The following is a 16,882-nucleotide window of genomic DNA, read 5'->3' as shown; positions in this document are numbered from 1 at the left end:
GAGGTATTTGTTAGTAATTTTCTTACTTCCCATAATCTCCCACTGTGCAACCACAGTCATTCTGTTTTAAATGGAATCACGTTTCACTGTCAGAGAGTAGCAAACCAAACTTTTTGTGGATTGTGAGCCTAGAGATAGAACTTGCCAAAAAGCATTGGACTGCTGAATATAGTAAGGCTTCTACTGGAAACGATGTTCTTCGTCAACAAAACAGTAGCATTTGCACACTGTATTCCTGGTTGTCTGACCAGTTTGACTAAGAGGAAAGAAAAAATCCCTTTTTTTCTGTCTGCATCTGAGTTTTTGTGTAGTGCTCAGATGGAGAAGGGACAGGCGTTTGAAATAAATGGAGAGAGATTTTGTAGACTTGCACAATTTAATGTGAATGTCCTTACAGTCAAGTACAAACAGTCTAGAAATTACATCAATGTAGAATTTCATGTGTGCTTATGAAGCATATAAAATATCTATGCTAAACATACTAATTTACATGCTGTAGGATTTTTTTATATGGAAACACTATGAATCATATTGGAAATATGAGCATTTCATCCAAGGATAAAAATTTCATATGGTTTACGGTTGCCTGATTTTTCTGTCTTAAAGACTCCCCGCTGCACATACCTTTTATTTAAGAGAGAGAGAGAGAGAGAGAGAATAAAATCAGAGAAAATGATTTCTTCAAAGGACATAGAAAAACACGCCTGGAAACCAGAATTTAAGATATCCAATTTGTTACTACTTTCACTATACCTAACGTAAAACAATAATTATTTTTAAAGGTCACTATACCTAACGTAAAACAATAATTATTTTTAAAGGTGAGATGTAATTTTGTCTTAAGTTCTAGTTTAGTGGACATAGTCTACTGTGAACAGATTGATTAAAGCCTAATGTTACCCACAGGAAATCTGTAGCACATTCAGAATTTAGCTGAGAATAAAACAGGTGCTGATAATCTACAATATCCTGCAGTCAGGAGGAGTACATGTTGAGATATTATCTCTTGTACTGGCTTACTGAAGCTAAGTGGTGTTAGCTTGAGATAAGAACAAAATTAATTGTTAAAGTTAAAAATGAATTTGATGAAAAACTTGAATTTGACAAATAAAAACTCTTCAGTGGAACTTTGGGATTGAATAAACACAGAAAAGATAGAGTCCTCATGATAACTTGGGAATCTTCCCTCTGCACACTGTCATCTTTTTAAATATGTCATATTTACATTGCGTTAATGTTTGTCCTTTCATAATAAACAGGATTTTGGAGCTCTGGGGATGGTGGTCAAGGGTCTGGGAGCCCAGGTGATCTTCTTCTCAATCCTGCCAATGATGGGGAAGGATAGGAGATTTTCACAAGTTAACAGCTGGCTGCACCGCTGATGTTGGCAGCAGGGTTTTGGTCTATGATCATTGGACCCTGTGTGAGGATCAGCAACTGATGGGGAGATATGGGATCCACCTTACTAAATGAGGTGTATGTGTCTTTGCCAACAGGTTGGCCAGCCTGGTAAAGAGGGCTTTAAGGTAGGGAGGACGTGGGAAGGGGAGAGTTATAAAGACAGGGTAGTCAACAAAACACGGCTCAAGTTGGGAGGCCTCCAGCGGGTGCATGCAGCCAGGGATGCATGTGTGAGACATGGCTGTGGGGGATCCTGTTGCAGCCCTCGGGGAAAATCTATATGCCTACCTCTCTGAAATGCCTGTACACCAATGCACTCAGCATGGGGAATAAACAGGAGGAACTGGAGATCTGTGTGCAGTCACAGAGCCATGAGCTCATTGCAGTTACAGAGACATGGTGGGGTAGCTCACATGACTGGAGTGCTGTCATGGATGACTATGTGCTTTTCAGTAAATAGTCTTGGCCAGCAAGGCGAGGTGGTGGAGTTACTCTTTATGTGAGAGAGCAGCTGGAATGTGTCAAGCTCTGCCTAGGGTGGATGAAGAGCAAGCTGGGAACTTGTGGCTGAGAATCAAAGGGCAGGCTAACACGGGGGACACTGTTGTGGATGTCTACTATAGGCCACTAATTTGGAAGAGGAAGTCTGAACCTGAGGGGGAATTTCTTCACTGTGAGAGTGATGGAGCACTGGAATAGGTTGCCCAGAGAAGTTGTGGAGTCTCCTTCTCTGGAGAAAATCAAAGCCCGCCTGGATACAACCCTGTCTAACACACTCTAGGTGACCCTGCTGAGCAGGGAGGTTGGACTAGATGATCTCCAGAGGTCCTTTCCAAACTTACTGATTCTATGATTCTATAATTCGAAGTCGATGAGGCCTTCTACAGACAGCTAGAAGCAGCCTCACAATCACAGGCCCTGGTTCTCATGGGGGACTTCAACCACCCTGATATCTACTGGAAGGACAACACAGCTAGGCACAAATGGTCCAGGAGGCTCCTGCAGAGCATTGCGGATAACTTTTTGACATAGGTGATGGAGCAGCCAATGAGGAGGGGTGTCCTGCTGGACCTTGTACTAACCAACAAAGAAGAACTGATTGAAGATGTGAAGGTTGTGGGCAGCCTTGGCTGCAGTGACCATGAGATGATGGAGTTAAGATCCTGCATGGAGGAAGCAAGCCAACAAGCAGGATTGCAACCCTGGACTTCAGGAGAGTGAACTTTGGCCTCTTCAGGGACCTGCTTCGAGGAATCTCATGGGTTAAGGCTCTAGAAGGAAAGGGTGGTCCAAGAAAGCTGGCTAGTATTGAAGCATCACTTCCTCCAAGCTCAAGAGCAGTGCACACCAAGGAGAAAGAAGTCCGGCAAAGGGGGCAGGAGACCTGCACGGATGAGGAAGGAGCTCCTGGCAAAACTCTAATAGAGGAGGAAAGTACACAGAATGTGGAAGAAGGGACAGGCCACTTGGAAGGAATATAAGAATGTGATCAGAAACTGCAGGGATGTGATGAGGAAGGTTAAGGCCCATTTGGAATTAAATCTGGTGCGGGATATCAAGGACAACAAGAAGGGCTTCTTCAAATACATTGGTAGCAAGCGGAAGACTAGGGAAAATGTGGGCCCACTGCTGAATGGGGTGGGGACCCTGGTGATGAAGGATACAGAGAAGGCAGAGTTACTGAATGCCTTCTTTGCTTCAGTCTTCAATCCAGAGGGCTGCCCTCAGGAGCATCTGGAGATGAGAGAGCAAGTCTGGAGAAAGAAAGACTTTCCTTTGGTCGAGGAGGATCAGGTTAGAGATTTTTTAGGTAAACCTGATGTCCACAAATCCATGAGTCCTGACAGGATGCACCCACGAGTACTGAGGGAGCTGGCGGATGTTGTTGCTAGGCCTCTCTCCATTGTTTTTGAAATGTCATGGAGAACTGGAGAGGTGCCTGAGGACTGGAAGAAAGCCAAAGTCACTCCAGTCTCCAAAAGGGGCAAGAAGGAGGATCCAGGAAACTACAGGCCAATCAGCCTCGCTTCCATCCCTGGAAAGGTGATGGAACAGCTCATTCTGGATGTCATCTCCAAGCATATGGAGGAAAAGAAGGTGATCAGGAGTAGTTAGAGTGAATTTACCAAGGGGAAATCCCGCTTAACCAATCTGAGAGCCTTCTCTGATGGAATGACTGGCTGGGTAGATGAGGGAAGAGCAGTGGATGTGTGTACTGTGTGTACCTTGACTTCAACAAGGCTTTTGACACTGTCTCCCCTAACATCCTCCTAGGCAAGCTCAGGAAGTGTGGGTTAGATGTGTGGTCAGTGAGGTGGCTTGAGTACTGGCTGAAAGGCAGAGCTCAGAAAGTTGTGCTCAGTGGCTCAGAGTCCAGTTGGAGGCCTGTGGCTAGTGGAGTTGCCCAGGGGTCAGTACTGTGTTCAGCTTCTTCATCAGTGACTGGATGAGGGGACAGAGTGCCTTGTCAGCAAGTCTGCTGATGATACCAAGCTGGGAGGAGTGGCTGATACACCAGAGGGCTGTGCTGCCATTCAGAGAGACCTGGAGAAGCTGGAGAGATGTGCAGAGAGGAACCTCATGAGGTTCAACAAGGGCAAGTGCAGAGTCCCACACCTAGGGAGGAATAACTCCATGCACCAGTACAGGCTGGAGGTTGACCTTGTGGAGAGCAATTCTGCAGAGAAGGACCTGGGAGTGCTGGTGCACAACAGGTTGACCATGATCCAGCAATGTGCCCTTGTGGCCAGGAAGGCCAATGGTGTCCGGGGGTGCATTAAGAAGAGTGTTACCAGCAGGTTGGGGGAGGTGATTCTGCCCGTCTACTCAGCCCTGGTGAGGCCTTATCTTGAGTACTGTGTCCAGTTTGCGTCTCCCCAGTACAAGAGAGGCATGGAGCTACTGGAAAGAGTCCAGCATAGGGCTACAAAGATGATAAGAGGACTGGAGCATCTCTGTTAGGGAGGGAAAGCTGCAAGAGCTGTGTCTGTTTAGCCTGGGGAAGAGAAGATCAAGAGAGGATCTTATCAGTGTCCGTCACTATCTTAACGAAGGATGTCAAGAGGATGAGGCTGGACCCTTCTCAGTGTTGCCAAGCAACAGGGCACGAGGCAACAGGCACAAACTGCAAGACAGGAAGTTCCACCTGAATCTCAGGAAATACTTCTTTACTGTGAGAGTGACAGAGCACTGGAACAGGTTGCCCAGAAAGGCTGTGGGGTCTCCTTTTCTGGAGATATTCAAATCCCGCCTGGACACAGTCACGTCTAACATACTTTGGGTGACCCTGCTTGAGCACTAGATGACTGCAGAGGTCCCTTCCAACCTCAACCATTCTGTGATTTTGTGATAATATGCATAGATTTTATAGTGTAAAATCTTACTTTTTACTTCAGTGACACTGTCAAATACTTGCAAAATATCTTCAGAAAATAATCTTTGCTTATCCTATTTCCTGCTGCGTTAAACAGTATTTTATGCTGTCATTTAGAAATGATTTAGGATGCTTAAATTTTGGCTCCAGAATATCTTTTCCTCAGAGTCACAAACCTAGACAGATTGTTTAATTGAATTTTGTTATGTTTGAGGAGGAGGACATAAGACATAAATCTGTCAAGCAATATAATTAGTCAGGTGTCATTGCTACCTCTCTCTTATTTGGGGCTGTATTCCTTGGCTAGAGACTGGACCAAAGAATTATTGTAAGAGCTTTATTAGCAGTTTAGCTTTTAAAGCAAATTAAGACACATAAGGGGTGTTTTTTAGTAAGTGTCAAAAATAGAAATCATCAGAGAATGTTGCAATTTTTGGGGAAGAATCGGGTCAGTCAAGTCTTATTGTTTCAAAGGCAGATTTTTCTCCTGTACTTTTCAGTGCAGGTGGCTTTCACATTAACATTTCCAAACAAGATTATTTTGTAGCGGAATTAAAAGATTTAACCAACGAAATATTACAAAATAGTTTAGAAATTGTTATATCAGTTTAGATCAGAGTTATGTAGCTTAGTTAGACAAACTTTGTCCATTAATCATACTCACTATTGCTAAACACCAGAAAAGGGAGGTTGACAGTGAAGCTATGCTAATTTCTTTGTAATTTTGTCCACACTGAAGGACGTGTAAGCACTTGAAATGAGAGTAAAATCTTTCATTTAAATGTCTTTTCATATCTTCTGTATCCTCCTGTCTTAGAAGCTGATGGTTCTTTTGAGCATAAAATCCATGTGATCGTTTTACTGAATTTTTGCACTACTTGTTTTCACTTGTTCTAAGTTTTGCTTTAGGGAAGCAACTGCCTGTTTAAAATTCTACTGGAATTAAGTAGTTACATTCCTTTTTCTAGCCTAAGAGTAGAGCAATTAATAAATTGAGTACCATTTCTAAACGACTAAAGTTAAGCTTGTTAGTAAACTAAAAGCATTTATCATACATTATAGCCATTCACAGGCCTTCAACTTGGCTGTAGACTTTATGAGAATCATTTAATTTAAAATGTTCAAATGAACATAAAGCTTGAGTCTAGTTTGGATTCACAGCTCTTATGAATGTTTTTCCCAAGATAAATACTTACCTAATTCACTCAGGTTGCTATAACTTACTTCTTTTCAGATTTTACTGGTATTTCTTTAGATGAGGTTTTGGTAAGGAGAGTTTAGGTGGTACTTTTAGCCACCAGACCTTTGCCATTACCATGCTGAGGGCACTGTCCCATGAATTCTCTGCTGGTCAGATATTTTGAGCTTGGGGGCAATGCACAGAAAAATACGGAAGGCTTGTGGTTATTCTCTCTTGAGTGGCACAATTCATTTTATGTTCTCAGAGGGGGGGTGTGGGACCTCTACAATCTCAAACAAATGTGCGAAATGGCCAGTAAGAATACGACAATTTCATAGGAAAAGTAGGAGTTCTTTTTATAGTTTCATACTGTTTTATCTGAAGGATTCCAATGCTTTTTTTATTTATAGCTTATCCAATCTGATGTTAGCTTTATTTCAGATATGGCTTGGTTCTGGATAGCCACCTCTGTTTGCATCCTACTTTCTGAAGCAACTTTTCTTGAAAACATTCAGCAATGTAACTTAGATCAATTTGGTATGACCTTTGCCACCTCAATTAATAAATAGATCTTCTTAAGTGAAGGACTCTAATGAGAGGTGGCCCCTTTTCCATATCTTAACAAACTACTATGCAGCAGTTGACCAATGAAAGAAAGGAGTTAACATGCACAACAGGCTTGGCGACTTTGCATGGACAGTTACAAGAGCTCAGCATATGTGAACTAATTAGAGCACGAGTCCTTGCTCTAAATATATGTATGTGTACACATAGAAGTATGTATTTACAATATATGCATATGCCTAAATATGTATTTTTGTTTTTACATATGTATGTACATTGGCACATGGTTTAATGAATAGCCCTCGTGTTGGTGTTATGCCAGGCAAGTTCACACTGAAGATTCATACCCTATATTGTTATTTCCAAATACCATGTGAATGTATCGATATTTTAGTATTAAAAACTTATTAGATCCTTGACTTTACTAAATGTTATCTATATAGCAAATTGATCAACTTTAACTTAAAGGAGACTGCATCGTCTGAATTGTTTGTGATGCAGTGAAAATGCCTCAGAAGCACAAGGTCCTGAAACTAAAGGGGCTTGTTACAGAGTGCTATCTTGTGACTTTAATTTTCAATTATATAGTCTTCCCTCTTTGACTTATTATCTAGTAATGCTAGCATCTCTTTCATATTGTGTCTGCTGTTGTGTCTATATCTGAGCACTTTATTCAGGTCACACCTTTTTTGCTATATCCGTGAGGGAGATAGTTTTTATAGAAGTGCAAAGACTCTGCAGTGATGGGATAGTTACCTACAGTGAGTTTTAGCATGGCCAAAGGGGCTATTTAGAGTTCTGTGTTCAGAGAGGTGAAGTAGCCATTCTGTGCCGTGTTGTCTTCTGAAAATAGTAATCTTTATTACTTTTCCTTAGTGTACCTGAGCAGAAGGCCACAGACTTAGTTGCTCTCCGCACATCCTCATGGGCCCAGCAAAAATTGTTATAATGCTCAGGAAAGATCTTCAGAGTAATCTGGAAAATAGATCTAGAATCCATCTGTTCACAGTGCTCCCCTTTTACAAGAGGTTGTAGGTAACTTCCGAATACAGTCAGCAAAGGTGATTGATTGCCTCTAGGTAGAGATTTTGGGTATGGAAACTAACGGCATGCAGGAGCAGTAGGAATACATTCTTGAATGGTCTGCAGAATCTCCTCTTTAATAGAGAAAATAGATCATGTTTACTTTTCATAAGAATCCCGTTAAAAGTTGACGAGGGTTAACAGTATTACATTTCTACCTTTTTCTTTCCATTTCATTTTACTTAAATGTGGCATTATATATCCAGAATGCAAATTGCTCTTGATATTTTTAATGATTTACAGTTTCTGTCCAAAGAGAAAGTTTTAAAACTCCCTCTGTGAACACTCTATAAATGGCTGAAAAACTATGGAAAGGCTGCTCCCTGTAATAAATTTTTAATGTCTTAGAAAGAAGAAAACACACAGGAACCCTTACTGCTGACCAAAATACACACTGAAGAGATTTAATAAAATGTTCTCGTTTTGGAGCTAAAATACCTCGGAGGTTTCCCGTAGAAGATTCTTCCCTTCTATCCCTACCCCCTGCTTTATATTGCAAGAAATCTAATATAATTATGACAAATAAGGTTACACATTTTCCTTAGCGCTGAAAAATACTTCTATCCTGCCGAAGTGTCTTCAGAACATTATAATATTGGTATAAAGTGATGAATGCTACAGTGTTTCATCCAGAGAAGGCCTGGCAAGCTGGTCTGATTAAGAATTAGTTTGTGTATTCACTGCTGTTAATTTCGTAGCTAAAATACAATTATTTGAAATTCTGATATTAAAAAAAAAAAAAAAAAATTGGTGTCACATCTCACTGCGTATGTAAACTGGGCATTTTGTGACCAAAACTACACAAACTTGCAAAAAAAAAAAAAAAAAAAAAAAAAAAAAAAAGGCTTAGATCTGTATTCATAATTCTCAGACTATTTCTCTTCACTCTGTCCTGTTTTGAATGTCCTGTTTTGAATCTGTGTCATATTTCTTGAAATGCTGCTTATAATATCTCTGTGCAGTAGAGTCTAGTTCAGCAGAAGGAAGATAGTTACCCACCATATCAACTGAAAGGTCTTTCCTGTTTTTAGTCATTTTAATGTTACTCTTGCGCTGATATCTCATTAATGCCCATAGTTTCTTATTACAAAGTATTTTTGTGTCACTGCACTATCATTACAATATTGCCAGTTTTTATCAAGTGCTGAATAAAAATATCCAAGGACTCATCTACTTCAGGATGATTATGAATGTAGTTAGTAGAACTTAAACAATATTACTAATTCCATAAGCATTGGCAGAAATACGGCTTAGTTTTTTCCCTACTGGACACCACAAATGAGGGGCCCCTGCCCTTCTATTTATCCAGAGTATTTGTGCTGGTATTGACTTGAATCCAGGCCTCCTGTTGGGCAGTATCTTCGCAGTATTACCTGTAGCTATTTTCAGTATATGGTTCAGTATATCTTCCGTTTCTTTAGCTCTGTTTGACAGTGCCTGTGCTTGTGGGTAGAACATAAATCAAAGTCTTCAAAGCAAAAGTTTGTTCTACAGTTTAATCTAAAACCAGTCCTCAGTATTTCTCCACTGTTGGTGATATGATTCATCTGTCCTTATATTTGCAGTACTGAAGCCCTAGCATAGGCAGACAGGCATGTCCTCTGCTGCTTTAAGTACCATTCATGGAACCTTTTCTCAATACAACTAAATACATGCTTAGAGCAAAACCAGCAGTTAGTGATTCGTCTGTTGCAGAATTTCAAGTGATGATAACCCTGGTGAACTGCTCTGGCAGCAGCAGGAAATGCTGGTAGTGTCACAGAAGTGTAGAGGTAATGCTGCAGCTCAAAACTAGAGTTGGGCTATATATAGTTGAGGATGTCTGGTTCACTATAGGACAAAGCTTGAGAATAACCAAGGTTCTTAGCTTAACTGTAGATCATTAGAAGACCCTAATCTGGAGCTACATCAAGGCACATTGGTCATATGCTCTGAACAAGATTCTTTCTGGTGATAAATAGTGGGCTTCAGTCTCTGTTTAATCTGACGCCTTTTCTCGGTGTTAAACTTGCTTAGAAAGAGTGTTTCATATCCCAGATGGTCATTTTCACCAGGAAGTATACTAACCCATGTTTCTTAGAAAGCTTAATTTTTATAGTTTATACACAGTTTAAAATATTTTGGCTCAGTAGAAAAAAAATGTATTTTAAACTGAGAAAGCAGTGTTCTTCACAAAAGGGCAGTCTCCCTACACATTGTGGGGTTATTGCTGTATGCTGTCTAAAGTCTGAATATGGTTATGACAAATACAGTTCATTCCTTTCTAGGAGACTTACCAACCTCTGAGCACAACAAGTGCTAGTGGAGGCAGGATGACCAGGTGGATAGAGCACTGCAGGGTTCTGCATCTGTCACGGGCTCAATGAGTGACCACGGGCAGCTCAGTGGTATTTTCTGTGGCTGTTTCTTCTTACTCTTTAAACCGGAGGCAGTAATACCTATGTAATGTATCTGGAGATCTGCTGATGAAAATTACTGGGCAAGAGCGGGGTAATTTTTATCATGCTTAGGTGGCATAAATTGACTAAAGTTCATTTATTATTAATTCCAATGCAGCTGTAGAACTTGAATGAAGGAGGCAAATCTGCCTCGAATGTCTTGAATAAACGGCAAATCTGCCATTACAGGAGAGATTCTTGAGATGAACCAAGGTTTGGATTGTGGAATTAAAAGATATGATCCTCCTTGTCTTATTACTATTAAAAGCCTAAGAGTAAATCTGAAGAGGAAAAGATTGGTTTTCATGTGTGTGAGTTGGGGGGGGGAATACTATTTTAATTCAGTATTGTTTTCTCAATCATTATTTTATTAGGATTGTCAGGAGATTTCTTGCGTTCTGGACGATACTCTGCTCATACTATTAATGGTGCCTGGTCACCATGGTCTCCGTGGTCACAGTGCAGCCGTGACTGCAGTAGAGGTATACGGAATCGCAAACGGGTCTGCAGCAATCCTGAGCCCAAGTATGGGGGACTTCCTTGCCTCGGCCCGTCTCTGGAGTACCAAGAATGCAACATTTTGCCTTGTCCAGGTAAGAATCAACTGAAATAGGAGAAGGAGAAAATAATAGGACTTATTTTCAAGGCTGGATGTTACAGTAGTTTTATTTGCTTGGTTGCTTGGTTTATTTTCTGTTTGTTTACTTGTTTGTTTTAAAGAAACTACAGCTCAAGTAACTGTTTTTGCTGGCCTTTTTTATTTCCAAGGAAACAAGCTAGCCTAGTTCAGCTGAACATGCCAAGAGACAACAGAGAAATTTCAATGATTATTTGCTATATTAGGAAACACAGTCACGGTAATTACCTATAGTAGTGAAACCTGTTATATTTTATGTTGTAGAAATATCTTTAAGGTTAGTATTCATCTCAGACATGAATGATTAAGGATAAATATCACACGGAAACATCTTTTGTTGCTTTTTCAAGAAATCACGTGATATGGCCTCTAGCAAGAGGGATTGTCATAAGTTTGCTCAGTAACATGTTCATAGTCACTGGAATCCTGTCGTGCCAGCCAGTTACATTTATAAAGTAATTGAATTTGGGCAAGATGCCGAAGTGATGTCAATCAGTTTGTCAACAGCAACAAAAGCATAGCTATGTCTTATTTCATTTATATTTTTACTTATTTCAGTAAAAATATAACTTTTAAGAAATAAGCCTATAAGAGGGAAAAGAAAAAATATAAGAACACTGGTCTAGTCATTCTTTAAACTCAAAATATCATTGTCATCACAGTGGTTGCTCAGGTTGCTGAATTAAATTCATGCTAGCTTGTGAGTATAGAGCCACTAGCAAATAAGGTACAGGACAGAATACCAAAATAGCTGGTATCTCAAGTAGGCTGTAGTAAAGGTTTTTCTTGGAATCATGAGCTTCTCCCTCACTAACAGTTGTTTTATGATTCTACAAAAAAAAAACAAGTGAAATACATGTTTTCAAGAAACTACTTTGTGTTATAAATCATTGCTGTATCTTAGGCATTTGGAAAAAAATCATGGTTCTAGGCACCTCTCGCCCTTCCTAAAACAGGCAAGTTCAAAGGCTTTGAACTTTGCAGAATACTTTGTATCCTTCACCTTTATATCTTTTTTACAAAGAACACATGAGGAAAAGAAAATGCAATTGGAATACCAGGGGAGAATTCAAGATACAGAAAGTCATTGGGAACTACAAAGAAAATGAAAATAATGACTGAAAGACTCATTACTTTCCTGTATCAATAAATAGTATAGAAATAGGCTTTCATACATCTTTAATGGTATTAATTGTGAGTATATTAACAGTGCTGTGTATCTTAGTATTGAAGACTGAGCTTGTGGTATTGTAATGTGAACCTGAAGGCTTAGTATAGTAAATATACAAACACATATACACATATCTATATGATTAGGAGTTTAAACTGATTTTTTTAGTATAAGTATTTTGCCCAAACTTATCATTGCAGTGCATTCTCTAAGCTTTGTGAGCCCTTTGACAACTGCTATCTTTTTTCTACATCAGAAACCAAGATGTAGATCTGTCTGGAAGACAGGGTTTCCCTTTCAGGAGGATGTATTTCCTTCAAAAGAATATTTGCTGCTTGAATTGCACTAAATAATATGTTTTGATAAGTAGAGAGTGACCGTGTTCTCTACATGCTGTAACTACATCTCTAAAATGGGTCCTGATATGTTGTTTCTCACTTGCTATTGATATTTAAATCAAATACTGTGTTGGATTTCTTTTAGTTAAAATAAGTTAAAAGGTTTTCAGAAGTGATATTTTTGTTAGGTATCTCTGCAACTAGTACAGTGTTACATTTTTCTGAAGGAAACTAGTAAAGGACACAGTTAGTATGCAAAAGTTTAATATAGAGACTCATGTTGTCTGAATGAGCCAACACCCTAAACTAAAAGCACAAAATTGTAAGATAGAACTTGAAGTTGTGCTCTGTATTGAAATAATGCCCTTTTCAGGTGACTGAAAATATTTTTCAAGATTGGTTAGAACAGGGTGTGATGGATTTTTTGAATCAAGCAGGGGTAGGTGTAGCTCTTTCTTAAGAAACAAGTTTCTTTTTAATGAAAATTTGATTTGAATAAAGCTGTGCAGCTTGCCTGAAGTAGTTAGATGTATGATAGCCTATATCACACATAGATGTATGATAGCCTGCAAGGAATAACAAAGATCTTCAGTCACAGATCTACAATTGCCAGTAATTAAAGTGAAATATAAGGGCCCAAGTCAGATCTCAAATAAATCTAAAGGGAAAACATTGAAAGTGGCAGAAGTAACTGATTTATTATTTTTTTTAAGACATAGGAGAGTAAAAAAATGATTCTGGATAAGGTTTATTCAGAAATTCAACATAAAAGTGCAGAAAAGGAGTAAGTTTTTATTGGAGAAGTATACTAATGACATTGAAATCTTTTCTTTTGTAAAGAAAGTCATAGAAAGTTAAGTGAGTGGATAGAAATGGAGATTTGTTAGTTGAAATTCATGTCTTGTTGACAGTCTGAGATAGATCCCTGCATCTATAGTTCTGCGTAAGACCTCACTAAGAAGTAAAGACATGGGTAAAGAGCTTTTTTTTTTTGGTCCAGGTTTACATATGCAAACTTGGCAAACCCCATAGCAAGGGCAGGGGGAGAGCAGCCAGAAAAAGAAACCATGAGTGGACGAATCATTTTGCAACCTTCTCATGAACCACTCTGCTAGGTGACTAGGTTTCATTTCCCAGGAGCTTTTATTCAGGACAGATATATAAAGTCATTCTTATTCTGGCTTTCTAAGTGAGTTTCTAAAATGCCTGTTTTAGGCTTTAATTGTACAGCCCTTGCACGTTTTAGAGTGAGACCAAGTTCAGTAAAATTCAGTTTCAAGCCTGTTTTCTCTGGACTGATGCGTCCTTACTCTGTGCTTTAATAAATGTGCAAGATAAAACAAAGCAAGGACAGAGTACAAAGCAGACATTTATGGGAGAGGTTGGTCTAGGGACAGATCTCATCATGCTATTGACCATACCTTCTTCACACAGCGCAGATATGTAGTGACCAAGTAGGAATAAATATTTCAGGCCCTTCTTGCCACTGTGGGCATAGATATAAAAACAAGGATTGTGCACATTTAATTCTTGCCTGTGCAATTAAACAAGGTATAGACAGGGTTAGGGTAAGGAATGTGAGGAATTTTTGATCTGACCTGGACCCTAATGTACTGACTGTAGTACTAGAAATAAAAATGCAATAAAGAACTTCATGCCTTTTAAGATAGATCTGAGCCCCCTTGAGATAAACATAGATTCACATGCTCCCTGCTTGTATAGAACTATTTTGTTACAGCCCGGTCCAGCCTTTAGCCTTTAGGAATTATTCAGGTTGGAAGGAGGGAGTGAGATGGCAACTATAAAGAAGCGTTCCTGTTAATGCAGGCTCAGGTTCTGCTTGTCTCCCTGTTCTACTGAATGCCTGTATGTGCGATGCTACATCTGTTAACAGACAGGATCAAGCCCATATGATTTAACTTAGTGAAGAAGATGAGCGCTGGAGAAATATGTTCAACAGTTCTCAAGTCCTGCTGAAAGTCAATAGGGCTTTATGCGTCTCAATCATTTAAGTTGGGCTCGGTGCCATTTGGCAGAAACCTCCTGCTCTGAAGGATTGACACAATGAAAAAGCCAGGTTAGCAATCACCAAGTGTACCAGACTCTCGTCTGGTTAAGCATCTTGCAGCTTAGTTTTAAATTAATGTATTAATAGCCAATACCTTATTGTGAAATAAGTATAAGTACTGCAGGATACTATAACTTATAAAAAATACTGAAGCCATCTAGAACCTGTGTTTGGCAGCTACTATTAAATCTTTCTTCAGCCTAGGAGGGGGAGAAAGAATATAATTTTCCTACTCTTAGCAAAGTAAATGATCCATTGAAATGTGGGTTGTTAGGAGTCACTGAACAGATTACTTTTCTCTCATTATATTTGAAGGCTGAATAAGTAATTATAAATTGAATGGTGTCAGAAACTTCTCAGAAATTATACCCAGACCTGGGAATATGATTTGTCTACACTGAACAAGTTTTAGAATGATCCCTCCTACAGTTTTGGCTGGGCCTAACTAGCACTCTCCCAAATAATCTGCAGAAGTAGTTTGACAGTTAGAGTAAGGCAAGGCCTGTTTCCAGCAGTTGGTCTCCATGGGGCCAACTGCTTCAAAGGGTAGGTGAATTTGGTAGTATGGATATGCTGTTCTGTGCCAGCTGGTCTCTGTGCCAGCAAAAGGGCTTTTGCTGGGACAGATGTTACTATGAAGCTGGATGCATATTCTTGCCCCACCACCTCTGCTTAGAAATGTTTCGAACAAAGTACAGGGAAGTTATCTAGGGCCAAAGACAGATTGACTTAATGCCATAGAAAACATAGGATTGTCAGCTCCTATTTCAATCTGCTAGACAACAGTCCCTCTCTAAAAAGAGGGATCCTGCAATAATTTTAGAAGATGTCTTACTTCTTGCTACATTCTTTGATAAGATCAGTGAAACTTTGCAAAGCAAAAGGAATCAGAAACACCAAATGTTACTATATCTACCAGGAAAATAAGTTTTGGGGAATTTTACCCTTATAATTGCTTATATTCTAGTTTTAGCAGAAATGCATACTTTACTTTTTCAACTATTAAGGTATGGCTTAAAATTTGGAATACAATCTTTTTCAGATTAATGACAAATAGGTATTGTTTTCAAACAAACTAAACCACTAGGTACAATTCACTGTAAAAAGAATGAATTGCACATGCATTGCTGTCTTGCACTAGCAGGTAATGTTTTGGCCCTATGCCTCGACACTTTTGGTTATGATTCAGAAATGCGGTGAAAGGAGTTGGGCTGGCAAATACTGAACAGTCTCAGTAACGAAGGTGAAGACTTGTGAGCATTCCTTGATGTTGCTTTTTTGTTTCAATTACTAGTATGTGGTCAAAATGAAAAGAAAGGAATCTGTAATGAGCTATATTAAGGGTTTTTTTTGTCTTTTCAACTGAATAGTGAGTAAATTTGGGGCTTGTGGGATATTTCCACTATGATAAGAAATATATGATGAAGCAAAGTATTGTTCAATGAAAGAGAATGGTAAATTGCTTAATGAAAGAGAATGGTAAATTCTGTCAACTTAAGAAAAAAAAACAACTTAGTAACTGAAAGACTTGTTTACCTGAAAATATTAATAACCAAATCAAAGGAGTTCTGCCCTGGTTTACAATATTACAAATCTCTTCAGTTATAATTACATCAAAAGACAGCTTTTTCTTAGATTTTGTTTTCTCTTGTTTCTTATTGCTTTCTTTATTCTTTCACACATAAAGCCACTTGCTTAATACCTTAATTGGGAGCATACTGGTGGGTCAGAGGAATAGGACAGGTTCTACCTCTGATTTTAAATTTTGAAATTTCATTTAAGGCTTTCACTAGTTGCAAATTTTTGTTGAAATAGTTTTAGTTTGTTTTGTTTATGACATTTTGGCTGAAAAAACCCCAGCAAGTTAGCTGCAGACATCCAGATACTGATAAATGTGTTAATAAAGAGAGTTTCAGATATCACAAAACTCTGAAAGACTAAGTTATTTGTGCAGCTCCTGAAGCCAGTTATCACTTGCTGATTTTTTTCTGTATTATTGTTACTGTTTTTTCTTCCATTTTTTTTCTTTGCAGTCATAATTGGCCATGAAGAAACAGGATTATATTTAAAGAAATAAACAAAACTTATCCTGCAGTAATTTCCTAAATCAGGAGGAAAAAAACTACTCCAGTGGCAAAAAGGCTTGTCTCTCAGGCTCTTGAAGTCTGTCGCTTCCCAGGCATTGATCTTTCTTAGGCTTCTTGTGTAGCCAGTGAAGACAGAGCTGAACTGCCCCTTGGAAGTGGCTGCTGCTCTCTTTTGACTCCAGCTAAGTTAGGTGCCTCTGTTACAGACTTAACTCTAGTCTGAGCCGTCTAATTTTGTTAGAAGCATTAGTTTGCCTTCTGTTTTTCTGTGCTGCATTGAATTAACTTTACATCCAGCATTGCTTTTATGAATAAAATTTAACTGTAGCATTACAGAGACAAAACTTTCAAACCTGGATGTAAAAATTGTTCTTTCCCACAGTGAAAAATATGTATCAGTATCCCACAGGAACAAAAAAGAGTAGTAGGCTAAGGGATGTGGAATGGGATGATCTCAGGGTGCCTGGAAGGCAGCCACACTGCATTACATATGTATGCTGCCCAACATCCAATGCCCCTAGATTTTACTTTTATTGATCCAC

At 39.1% G+C, this 16,882-nt stretch overlaps 1 protein-coding gene across 5 annotated transcripts in view; it reads left to right on the top strand.

Moving 5' to 3' along the window:
• The window catches only part of SEMA5A (semaphorin 5A), a 305,622-nt gene that overhangs the window by 266,770 nt on the left and 21,970 nt on the right, over positions 1 to 16,882 (top strand). For all 5 annotated transcript variants that reach the window (XM_062569790.1, XM_062569794.1, XM_062569792.1 and 2 more), the window contains exon 18: positions 10,414 to 10,632. In XM_062569790.1, coding sequence (XP_062425774.1) covers positions 10,414 to 10,632 — 219 coding nt within the window. The remainder of the gene's footprint in view (positions 1 to 10,413; positions 10,633 to 16,882) is intronic.

Source organism: Rhea pennata, chromosome 2 (assembly GCF_028389875.1).
Source record: "Rhea pennata isolate bPtePen1 chromosome 2, bPtePen1.pri, whole genome shotgun sequence".
In the NCBI taxonomy this organism is placed as follows: Eukaryota; Metazoa; Chordata; class Aves; order Rheiformes; family Rheidae; genus Rhea; species Rhea pennata.
The sequence above is the reverse complement of the archived record's forward strand: the minus strand, read 5'-3'. Positions and strand labels throughout refer to the sequence as shown.